The sequence below is a fragment of the Plectropomus leopardus genome, chromosome 19 (genome assembly GCF_008729295.1).
Source record: "Plectropomus leopardus isolate mb chromosome 19, YSFRI_Pleo_2.0, whole genome shotgun sequence".
Taxonomy (NCBI): Eukaryota; Metazoa; Chordata; class Actinopteri; order Perciformes; family Serranidae; genus Plectropomus; species Plectropomus leopardus.
Window position 1 is genome coordinate 13,099,402 of NC_056481.1, and position 12,462 is coordinate 13,111,863.

Below are 12,462 nucleotides of genomic sequence, written 5' to 3' on the forward strand. Positions count from 1 at the left end.
TCATGCACAATGATTTTCTTTGACATATAACACCAACAGTTTAATGCTACAAAAATTAAAAACAAGGATCATTTTTAAAAGAATGTTAAAACATTTATTTTTACGTGCATAAAAATGTTTACGGATAAAAATAAAATTGCACAATTTCAAAGCGGTTAATTCAGTTCCATTGTATGACACTGGGTCAAACTGTAGACACGATGCATGAACGACCTCGGATCATGTTTACACAAAAACGGCTTTCAGAGTGTCGGCTATTGTAATTCAGCCTGTTGTGGATTGAAGCGGTTCATTTGGTTCAAGAATAACACTTAACCTTTTTTTAAAGGATGTGATTGCATTTCACCTGCTTCATCACAAACATTGTGTGCTGAATTACTAGTGTAGTGTAATGAGTTCAGTCTGAGGCAAGCAGCTACAATAAAAGTAATTTGCAGTTTTGAAATATTTGTTCCCCATGGCCATACAGTATTGAGAATTAATTGGTTTTGCTTTTATTACCAACGAGCAGCAGCAGAGGTGATTCGGAGTCCAGCTGTGAACACAGTTTACCTGTAAATAAGCTACCGTTTAGCTTTCGTTTCCATCATCCACTCACTGAAGCATTTCTCCATGGCCTTCCTGCTCGCCCAGCTGCCAACGTTCACCGTAGGGATGATCTTAAGGGGCTGGAGCCACTGCACGAAACGTTTCAACTCCAGAAAGCTGCTGTGTTCGCTGTATGGGATTCCTGTTGAGGAAACAGAAAGGCTGTCATCATCAAAAGTTGGCACTCAAGAGTGACAAAATGTAGAAAATGTAGACATGCTGAAATATGTTTATAAGTAACTAAAATTTTATTTGTATGAAACCTTTTGAAACCTAGGTTACAAAGTTCTGCACAAAAGGAAAGAGGCTAAAAGAACAAAGCATGAGTTCAACAATAACATCACAAAACAGGAGAAAATCGCACCAAGAAAACCAACAACCTCATCACAGCTAAAAATAGAGTACATGACTCACACATAATAACCTTAAAGATATCCTGATTTTGTTTTTCCTCACAGGCTTATTTCAAGTATAGGTTGTAATTACCTCAATTTTTTTTATTAAGACCATTTCCGTAGGGAAAGAGGCAAGCAATGATTAGAAACTGAACTAAACACACTTATCACTTTCAATTAGTTCATTCACTTTGATTTTTTTCTTCCTAATTTCTCCATAAAAAAACATCACGCTCAGTTAATACATAAAGACATTTGGCTAGTGGTGAAAACTCATCAAGGAGCCAGATGTCTGAGAGTATGAGGGGAGTCAGTCAGACAAGCAAAAGGGGTCTTACAAGAGGGGCCAGATTCTCAAAGTGACACACAGGTTCAGACTTTCCCCCTCTGAGGATTTGTAGATTTCAGACAATCAAATATCTATCGTCTAATGACAAATTTCTTTTGTTTCAAGGAGAGAATAAGAGGACATCTTGGGACTGCTGCAGAAAGCATCTTGTTTGTCCTCCCGTTGGCCCTCCACAGGTTTGATGTCTTTGGCTGCTTTAAACAGATCTAGCTGAAACTGAACCCACTCAAGTCGATCCTTCCACATGCAGAGAACATAGAGCTGTAGTAGCATATGGCTGGGAAGAGCAAGGAGGAGGAGATCAACACAAGGCAGAGAGTGAGAGAGAGAAAAGGGGGGGCAAATTGGTTTCCGCCTGACTGACACACAAACTGCTGAGGAGGAAGAAATTATGTGTGAGTGTGCATCGCAGAAGCCTTTGCTGGTGAGGTGATTGTAGGTTACAGGCCAGATGGCTGATGCTGTTGGTAGATCTGTTCCGAACATGAAACAGAAGACGAAACAGGCTAAATCTGCAGCACCAAGTTAAGTCATGACCCATTTCAGAACCGGGTTTCGATGCTGGACTAGTGCTGTCCATGAATGAAGACATGAGATCTAGCATTCAGCAAGCTGAGGTAACCTGAGACTGAACCATTTATTTTTTATTCTCACGCTCTGTTCTCATCTCTTTGCCAAAAGAGGGAGCTGTAGGCTAAATACAATAATGTGTTGAATGAACACTCATGGTTTTGTGATTAAGTTTTAGTGGCAAGATGACAATTAAGGGTATTTACGATTTTAAAAAGGTTCTGCTTTTCATCAGTAAGAGGGAGAAAGGGGATTTTAAAGGGGATCAACAGCTCTAATAACTTACTTTGCAGCAATATTTTGAATACTGTTTAACAGCTGTGACAGTTGAAGCCCTAATTTATGCTGCAAAGAGGATTTACTAATGAAAACATCTGATTCATTAGCATCGTTTGAGTTGAGTATTTATGTTTTTTTTCTGTTGATACTGTGTGTGCAGGTATGCTTTTAATTCCTTCTGCGCACCGTAGATAGAGATGTTGCCACTGATCTGAGGCTGAATGTCCTCCACTGATTCCACCTGCTGGCTGAAGGTCCATCCTGTGGGCTTGAAGGCGACCAGCTGATCGTACCGTCCTGAGAAACGTGCCAGGTAATCCTGCAGTTTCTGGAGACAAGATGAGGAACAGGAGGAGAAATGGAAGTGAGAATTTATATTATAGTCAAACAGAGCTGCACTGCACTTGAAAATGCAGTCTGTAAAAGCATCATTGCAGCATCATCAATGCAGCATTATGGGAGAAATTATCATATGCTGATGAATTTAAATGTGTGACAATATAACACAGGTGCTATACATGTACACAGAGAGAGAATTAAAGTAGACTGGACTGTAAGTTTCCTGTGACTGTTGCTGCACACCTTTAATTGCCCTTTAATCGCCAGTACGGGGAGGTTTTGGAGTTGTGATGGGAGGGCAGTTTTTTGACCTCTCGCTCCCTCTCTTTCCTCTTCTTTTTGGATAACTTTGGCTTTTCGAAGTTGACAATTGTACTGTACATGGTTTTGTGTGTTGAAGTACACAGCTCAACTTTATCAAGCACAGTCCTGTGGTTTTTTTTTGGGTGGATTATGACGAGGGACATCATTAGAGCGTCAATGTAAGACCTCAGTCATTGGAAACCTACATTATTAGTTAAACATAGACATTTCCATTCAAATCAATGTAGCGGGGTGGTCCGAGCAACAACTGTTTTAACCCCACTCACGAATGTTGTCACCATAGCAACTAACAATAATCACCATTTTTCTTTTGCTCTGATCAAATGACCATGGAAACAGTTCTATTCATCCATTTCTGTGCATATACATACAGCTCTCTTTCAAAATAATACATGCAGCTTGTGCTCAAAAGATTTGACATTTTACTCGTAGCAACAATGGGAAGCATCAGCTTTCAGTGTCTTTCTATAGCTGACCTCAAAAAATGAAAAATACATTAGCCTGCTGACAAAATTCACTGCTAAGAGGTTATTTTTAATGCAAACATTTAACTTGAACTGCTGCTTCATACAATTTTATCTCAGTATTTATTTAAAGATGACCATGTCCAACTTGCAGTAGCTCTAACCGCTAAAATTGTCACTACTCAAAGGTATCATTGCAAAACATAAACTGCATATATTCACCCCAGGTCAGCCTTTCTGTGCCTGCTGAAGCTTAAATTATGCAAACTCTGGGACTTATCTGAGGTTATACAGATGGCAAATGTAAATGCTTCAGTCCTTTTAGAGGGATGATGTGCTTGGTCATCAAAACTTGGCATTTCCTAATTATTTCAACTGCTGTGTTAGATGCTTGCATATATGAATAGACCATAAGCAGAGAAAAAAGATGTGTGCAACTATTAATAAACTGTCCATAAATCCTTTAACACAGTACTTTCTTAAACAAGAAAAAATTTAAAAGTGAAGGTCAGTAGACCTTTTTAGAAATAGAGTGCAACTATATTAGCACGTTGTATTTGCGACCATCTCACTAAGTGGTGTATTAACAAACTAACTAAATTAACTTATTTGTTAGTTGTTTTACTCTAATTACTAATGTACTTTGTTTTCTAAACATGCCCCTAAAATAAGACATTTCTTATACTCTTATTTTCAGATTTTTGGAAAATGACACTGCAGCACTTACTTTGAAGGTGAGCTGCATCATGGGTAGCACATGGACCTGGGCTGCCTTGTAGTCAGTGGTTATACGTTGTCTGACTTGCTCTGACTCCAGACAGCACATGGTGTTGTATTTGTCTCTAGAGAGGCACACTTTGGACCCCAGGATCTCTGCCAGAGCTACAAATGAAGCAGAGCACAGTCTGTGTGAGAACAGGAATGTGGGAAATTCAACCTTTTCATTTTAAGACCTAGTATGTACTTGCCGCTGTTGTAACCCTACACACACTAACAGTTTGTACGTTTTAATTATTATTTTTGACTTAACTCCACAATAAGTAGAGCACAGTATTTTACTTTATAAACTTCAAACACATTTTAAAAATTATAAACAGTTCAATTACCATTTTTAAAGAAAAAAATGTGGATGGATTTTATCATGTTAAACACCTTTTAATGGGATATTTTACTATTTTGGAGAGGCAGGCAATAGTACTCGCTAAGCAATGTGCTGCTGTGGATGGGCGCAGCAGCAAAACATATTTTATCCACATGAAAATATTCTTAATGTGGCGTATACTCAAACTGATGTAGATATAAGGTGGAACTTCTTTGGGTGCCCAAAATACACTTTGCTTCTGCCCCCTTGCACAGCAGCACACTGATTAGCTCCCATGTCGGTGCTCCTGCCTGCCTCTCCAAACTGGGGGCGTGGCTCGCTGCCATCTACAGTAGGTAGTAATTCATGATTGATAAGTAACTCATAAAACCCCATTTCAAAAGATCCTTACTATCCCTTTAAGAGCACAAATACCTGTGTGGAATAATGGAAGAAAATGACAGTTGTACAGTCATCTGAATCAGCTGTGGCTGTTTTTTTCCATTCTAATTTCATGCAGAGCCTGCTGAGGCAAAAGGTGATTACAGAATGAATGCATGTTGTTTACTCTCTGTGAGGACAACACTGATTTTCGATTACTTCCTTACACCAAAGTGGAACAGAGCATGATTCACATGTCACCAAAGGACACCAAAGTGGCTACTTTTTCAAAACAGTCTAATCCACAATTTTCCCACACAGCTCCCATTCGACACAATATGTAATCTCACATGACCTTTTAAAAGGACAAAAGGTCAGGTAATAATATAAGGCTACAGAAAAATACACTCTTCACTATTAGGTTTAGAGAAACATTTACTTTATGTGTGCAACAGTTTGTGTTGGTGGAAAAGCCATGCTTCATAACATATCACAGTAATATCATTATTCCCAGAAATAAAATTAATAAATTACTGTTAAATTAATGTTATTTTCAGAGTTCTATTTAGCTATTAAAAAACATTTATCTGGTCAACAACCTGTCAAAAGATCAGACTGCTGATGGATTGTATGCAAGCTACTATTATCAATCCCATACTCTTTTTCTTGTCTAATTAGTATTTAACAGTAATTAGCATTTAAAGAACCCCAGTTAACAAAACTGAGTGTATGTTTTGAATTTGAGGACAAGGCATTTAAAAATAATAATAATTTAAAGTATAAAGGGCTGCATTACAGAAAATAAATAAAACAAAAAAAAAAACAATGTGCTTTCAGTATATTCTGTGAAGTGAAGTGTAAAATTGGCAGGGAAAATGGGTACTTCCTTTCAAAAAATCTAAGGCACAGACAACCTTATATTGCTTTTTGTAATAAATCATGCCAGATCTGCTTTATTGTGGTGACATTTTGGCCATGCAGATACAGACAGTACAACTCTAACTAAAAACTCACCTAGAAAGACCTTCTCTTTTCCCACAGAGTATGATCCACACACCACAAGTGTTCGGGGACTGAGCGTCACCAGTTCAAAGGCTGTGCTGGATGCAAAGCTAATGACTTCTTGCTGTCTGGGGAAGGTGTACTCAGGGCTGCAGTAGCTATAGAGGCCATACAAAACATGACACTGATTACACGGTGTCATAAAGTGAAAACAAAGCGCACATGTTTTAAGCTAAAATAATCTATATTTGGAAGTAACACACACAGCTGAGAGCAACACAATGAAACCAGTCCTCAATCAATGGTACATTCAAAGTATATGAGAGGCGGCAGACAGGTACTAACGTAGTGTCCAAGTAGAGTGTCTGCACCCTGCAGCTGAGTAACTCTGGGTACGTCTCCATCGAGGGATCAGCTCTGAAGTCTCCAGTGTGAAGGACTGTCTGTCCATCGGGCAGGAAGAACAGCAGCATAGCAGCTCCTGGACAACTGGAAGAACATTTCCAGACAGGTGAAGCTGGTTATAAAAAAAATATAAGCAAGCATTTATTGTGTGATAAAACTAGAATAAAAATTTTCTCAGAGGCTTTGACTGTAGGGGAAAGTGTGTCCATTACAAATGTTGATATAATTAGGTTTGGATTAAAAAATAATGGTGCAAACTTTCAAAAACAGGCTCACTGAAGAAAATGCCATGGCATACAGAATTAGAGTTTCCCTAAGAAAAATGCTTATTAGTATTCCTCAGTGAGAAAATCTCTGCAGCGGGCTTAATGCTGTCTGACTTTGAAATGAATGACAGACATCTGACTGACTGATATTGAAATCAGGTTGATGACTCACTGGTTGGCATCCAGGAGGATGACCTTGACTCCCTCCACGGTGACCTGGGTGTTCATGGGGAGGATGTGGACATATTGCTCTGACACCTTCAGTTTGCTCTTCACCAGGTTCCCTGTAATCTGACCAGAAGAGGCAGCTGTTCATTAACAAATATCTCTGTGCTACAAACAGAAGCCACTAAAGCTAGTAAAACCTAAATGCTATATATGGCTTCCAACACACTTGCTTAATTGTGGTGGCCTGCCACAATTAAACCGTCTGCTGCCACATACTGATTTATTATTTTTGGAGCTGGACCAATCATTAAGCGCATTATTGGAATATATACAGTGTTCAGTTATTGACTGCATTGGGAGCACATGGCGTACTCTCAACACTGTCTTAGCAGGACACCAGGCGCAGTCAAAGTGAAAATTAACCACTTGTTGCACTGGTGGTTCTGAAAGTTTTGCAGCAGGTGCTCCTCACATCCATTGATCTGATCAGCTGTGACTGAATTACAGATCAATTATCCAACGCTGCGACTCAGTTCAAAAAGAACTCATAATAAGCTCAGCCTGTACTATGCTCATAGACCCGCAAAAACGTCCAAATTTGGGAAGGGGACACAGACTGTTAAAAAAAAAAAAAGGATACAAAGAAAAAAAACACCCCAAATCTGTCATAAGCTATCACCACAGAGTCTATTTCTGTGGGAGACACTGTGCTTAGTTGTTTTTTAAGTTTTAAAAATGATCAAGTAAACACAATATAAAAAGTGTATATACTGTACATTACTATAAAGAAAAAAACAAAGGAACGCACATCCCCCACCACCCGATCAAACTTTTTCGGCTATGACCCATATGGCGTCCAAGTTGAATTTCGGTGACCTAACACATAAACAAAACCCCCGTGGAGTCCCAATGAGTCCTTGAAAGTCTGTTTTTAGTTGTAATCCCAAGATAGCAGCAAACCGCTGTGATAAACCATGACCCATTTGACAGAAGAACTTAACCATCCTCTTCTCCCACACATTTTACTCTAGATATTATCTATGGGGCAATTATAACAGGTTTCAGAGGTATGTTCTTAAATATTAAATTTAATTCAGTTTTCAATTTTATTTATAGAACCCAGTATATATCCAAGTAAGATGAATAAAAGATGTACGATGCCATGGTTTATGTTAAGTCAAACCTTAAAAGAGGTTTTAAGTCCGTATAAAATGTAAACTTGTTTTGCCATTTACCTGAATTCATTCACTCACACCATAAATGGATGCAACATTTGCACAGTAGCAACACAGTGCTAATGATATAAACATCAAGACTAAATAAGACTTAGACAATCTATAAGTCCTGGATTTTTTTTCCAAAACTGTCAGAAAAGAAAAGGTCTTTCATTCACCTCATTCAGCTCCAATATGGTCTGATCCATTGTTGGAAAATTGGTATTCATAGCCACCGACTGCAAACTAATTTTTCATTACCGAGTCAACGCAGTGCAATGAGATAAGAAATGGATCAGGCTATGAGTTCTGTGGAGGAAAGCAGTCAGGAAGCTTTTTAATAAGATGCAAATAAACAGGATTTTTTGAAAAAAATGTAGCACCTTCAAAGAAAAACTAATCTCTTCCATAGTATTCAAGAACAAACAGGCCTTTGGAAGGGAGACCTGTCATTTATTTATGACAAAAAAGTGCACACTGTTCTTTTCTTTCCCTGTATGAATTATAAAAAGGCAGAGTTTGTGTGAGATGCAGCTGTAGCAGCAGATTCAATGAAATCGGGGGGGGGGGGGGGCACCCCATCATCCAACTATTTTAGAAATTATTAAAAAGGCACATATTTCTATATTTTTACCACACTTTATATACTTTGCGTATTATACATTTTTAAATATTTTTCAAACTGGTTTGAAACTGAAGCATAATGCACATATATTTATATATTTATTTAGATTTACTGAATTCTTATTTCTGCTTCTATGATTCTCCATGCTTCACATCAGACGAATCACAATTAGGTGTTTCTGATCCTGATAACTGTTGGGAAGTTCACTGCTTTTTCAAGTTAAACAGTAACCATTTCATTCCTATTCTTGGACACAGCATCCAGGTAAAGTTCAGACTCTATAAAAAGGTAGCAATAAAGTGTGAAACCATAAGCAGCACGCATCCATGACTAAGCTACAAAAAAGACAAGCACAACACCAAACCCATGTGGTTGTGGTGACGTATACAGTGCTCTCGCCACTCAGATTTAGAGGCCGATCCAGCAGATCTGCCGGCTACAATACCCATCAAATAATGCGCAGGCTTTACTTACTTTGTTACAGTAAATTGGAAACGTGGAGTTCTTGGTCAGCCCTCCGTAGTGGTCCGAGTGGAAATGTGTGAGGAAGTATGCAGTGATGCCCTGGATCTCACCATACCGAAAAGCATCTATGGCAAACTTTGTGCCTGTGTAAAATAAAGTTTTACAAATATGTTACATAAAAAAAAACAATGAATTAACACAGTAATTTGAGATGTATTGTCGCTCACTGACCTGGAATCTTCTTATAGAAGGGACAATGTGGTAACTCTACTTCTCCATCAGCGTTCACTCTGTTCCACCTTTTTCCCCTCCATCCTCTGGTCCTACCTCTCCCTGCTTCTCCCTGAGCGTCCACCACATTATCTACAGTCACTGTTCCCTCCTGTGAGGTATCTGCAGTTGTGTCGGCCTGACGTTTTCTTTGCCTGTCTCCTCTTTGCCGTCTCTGCCTCTCTCCTCTTTGTCGTCTCTGTCCTGAGTTTTCACCAAGTGTTGGAACAGAGGTGGTGTTGACTTCACTTGGTCCACTCTCAGCCACTTTCTCCTTGAGGGGTTTGAGGCCAAAAAACACTCCAATGTCAGTCTGCTTCAGACAGGATGCCTGACCTGTCTTGGCCTTCTGTGGCGGCATAGTCTGAGATCTTTGGACGACAGAGGTTTGTGATGCAGGCACTTGAATACTGCTGTCATTCAAGTTTTTCAAATGCTGGCTGTCTGAGCTTTGAATAGTCTTTCTCAGGCGCTCTAAAACGATACTTTGTGGAGACTGAAAGCTGCTTTTACATGGACTGACAACACAGGTAGATGTGTCTTGAGATTCCGCTCCACCTGTGGAATCAGCCCGGTTTTCAGCAACTGCAAATTGGGCTGGCTGATTAGTGGGTGAGGTATGTGACTCCAGCTGGGTGTTGAAAGAAACAGGCTCCTGTCCTTGCACATTATTGGTTTCCAAATTATCTATAAATTGAGTGAGGATCTCATCTTCACTTGAGAAACCGTCACTGAACAGCTCCATTGAGTTTTCATCCTCATTTTCAAATGCATCATTATTAAAAAGGGATTTTCTACATTCACTACTGTTGACTTCGGTCTCTGCCGGGAACTCAGACAGCGGAGAATAAGATATTGCATCATCGCTGACATGGGAGGGCTCACTTATGGGCAAACCTTCACAAGCTTGTCTTCCACTCTCTGCCTTGATAGGAGTGGATGAAAGCTCTGTTCTACTTTCTTGGGAAGCACTGATAGACTTTTGACTTTTAGTAGTCGATGACCAGCCTTTCTTTTTCTTAAAATCGTCTGGGCCAGGTGAACGCAGTAACAGAAGTCCATTGGCAAGTTTAGATGGAGGTGTTCCAGTGTGAATACTGTGAGGGGAGTCACTATGATTGGATGAGGCAGAGAGACTGAGAGCACTGTCCTGTGAAGACTCTAAAATAGAGCCATCATTGTTTATCACTCCTGAAAGACTGCTGAGGCTGGTCTTCCCCTTGGTCTCTGCCTGCTGGGCCAGACTAAGGAGGTCCGTGTCACCATTTGCTCGGCTATGAGCCAGGAGGGTGTGGTTGAATTTTTTGTAATGGTTTGGAATGGTGGAGAGGCACTGGAGGCCGTCTGGGCACTCTGTGTGAACAGATATATAAATGATCATTGAAAAGCACCTACATACAAACATACCAAAAACATACAACAGGGCAATTCAAAGTGTTTCACAGAGCAAATAAAATGAAAATCATCTTCAAGATACAGATTTACAGTAAAGAATAAAAATATTAGATATAAAAGTTAAAATTGCTTACTATATGATTTACATTTTTTAAAAATATAAATCATTGAAAATAGCAAATGTACATACAAGAATGCAAAGAAAAAAATATTTAAAACTGATTTTAAAACAATTTTAAAAATAAACTTTGCAGTCATTACCAGGTGGAGTAGAGGGTGTATAAAAAGAAAGAGTCTGGGCTTGTCTAACAATATATGGAAGGTTGTTTCAGGCTTTTGCTGCATGATATTAAACGCTGCTTCACAATATTTTGTATTAATTATTAGAGCGTTCAGTAGACCAGCCACAGATGTCCTGAGTATCCTCTAAGGTTCATATGTCTCCGGCAAGTCAGAGATATTTTGGGTGCTGAGCCACACGTGTGATTTATAGACAAGCAGCAAAATGTCCATTTTTTTCACCATAACATGACCTAGTCTGCAATTAAGCAACCCTCTTGAGTTGTCAGATGACATAACAGGAATCAAGCTTGCTTGGGAAGCTTTCCCATGTCTACTATCCATCCTTTAAGATTTGAACGCAGCAAGCTGAATGATGCTATCAAGTTGCATTATGGGAAATGCAGTCTGTTGTTTCTGGAACTCTGACTATCCTTGGGACTAAAAGTCGAGCCCTACATTAGTGATTTTGACCACTGCTTTAAACCTTTTATGAGTCTGCCAACTTTAGATAAATTCAGAGCTAAATTGCTGAAGTATTCTTTTAAGTACCATGGGGTTATAAAGAACATTTTGCAATGAATAACATTTTAAAGTGTTTTATTTTTGGTGTCTATAATGTATAACAATGACAATGAAGAATATCATACAGTCAATGATTATACCATTTATATGAAGAAGTGTGGATGTCTTTACCTTTGCATGTATCTCTGGGGATGTCAATACATTCAGCAACATGCCATCTTTGAGTCTGCACCACCAAAAGGGAAAAGGGCATCTGACACACAGGGCAAAAGTCTCCAGAGGATGGTCCCTCAGCTGCATTGTCTGTGTCACCTGTTGTAAATGACTCTGAGGGCAGATTATGTGGCTCTAAACTGCCATGTCCGTCAACAGTAGTACTACAATGTCCATTTTCAGCTGTCTTGACTCTCTTTCCTGGCGACTTGACTTGGACGGAGGTGTCTCTTTTGGAGGTTTTTCTGACAGTGCATCTTCTTTTACTTGCAGTTACAGTTGCAGACGATGAGTCGTGTTTCTTCTTTTTCTTCTCGAGAGGTTTATACTCCCAAATGTCATTTTCAGAGTCGTCCTTCTGAGACATTTGAAGCAAAAAACGTAATCGTTACTCAACGACCTCGTCAAACCCCTCGGTGCGTAAGTTACACAAGGACTGGTATTTGCAAACATCCCGCGGTGGCAGAAAATAAGATATGTTACAGTAATTTAACCTCTACTGTAGCTTCCTTGGTAGCGTTAGGACAATTCCGCTGCGAAAACAGTTTCGCACAATTAATATTTACGATATAAAGCCCATTTCTTCCGTAACTCCACACTGTATGCCTTGCTAGTACATGTTGGGGCTTACCGCCACAAGAAAACAATGAATGTTGTAAAAACAATTAGAGAAACAGAGCAGCACATTCCACAAAATCCACAATGCGGAATTACTAAATAATTCCACCAAAATAAAATTAAAAATGAATAAATAAATAATATTATTTCATCATTGATTCGTTCAGCCAAATGTAACCTGCAATTATTAGAAAGCCTTCTTTTTTTAACTTTTACTTTTGTGTCGAAAGCAGCGTTCTAAATTCTC

The 12,462-nt window shown here is 39.1% G+C and overlaps 1 protein-coding gene across 1 annotated transcript; it reads right to left on the reverse strand.

Annotated features, from left to right (window-relative positions):
* Positions 1–72: 72 nt before the first annotated feature.
* Positions 73–12,222, reverse strand: dclre1a (DNA cross-link repair 1A (PSO2 homolog, S. cerevisiae)). The gene is made up of 9 exons (XM_042508636.1): positions 11,556–12,222; positions 9,147–10,538; positions 8,925–9,058; positions 6,616–6,734; positions 6,118–6,261; positions 5,785–5,930; positions 4,036–4,190; positions 2,368–2,509; positions 73–730 (listed from the first exon to the last, which is right to left on the reverse strand). Exons 1-9 carry the CDS (start codon positions 11,962–11,964, stop codon positions 564–566), a joined length of 2,808 nt encoding a protein of 935 aa, XP_042364570.1. The 5' UTR covers positions 11,965–12,222; the 3' UTR covers positions 73–563.
* Positions 12,223–12,462: the final 240 nt, after the last annotated feature.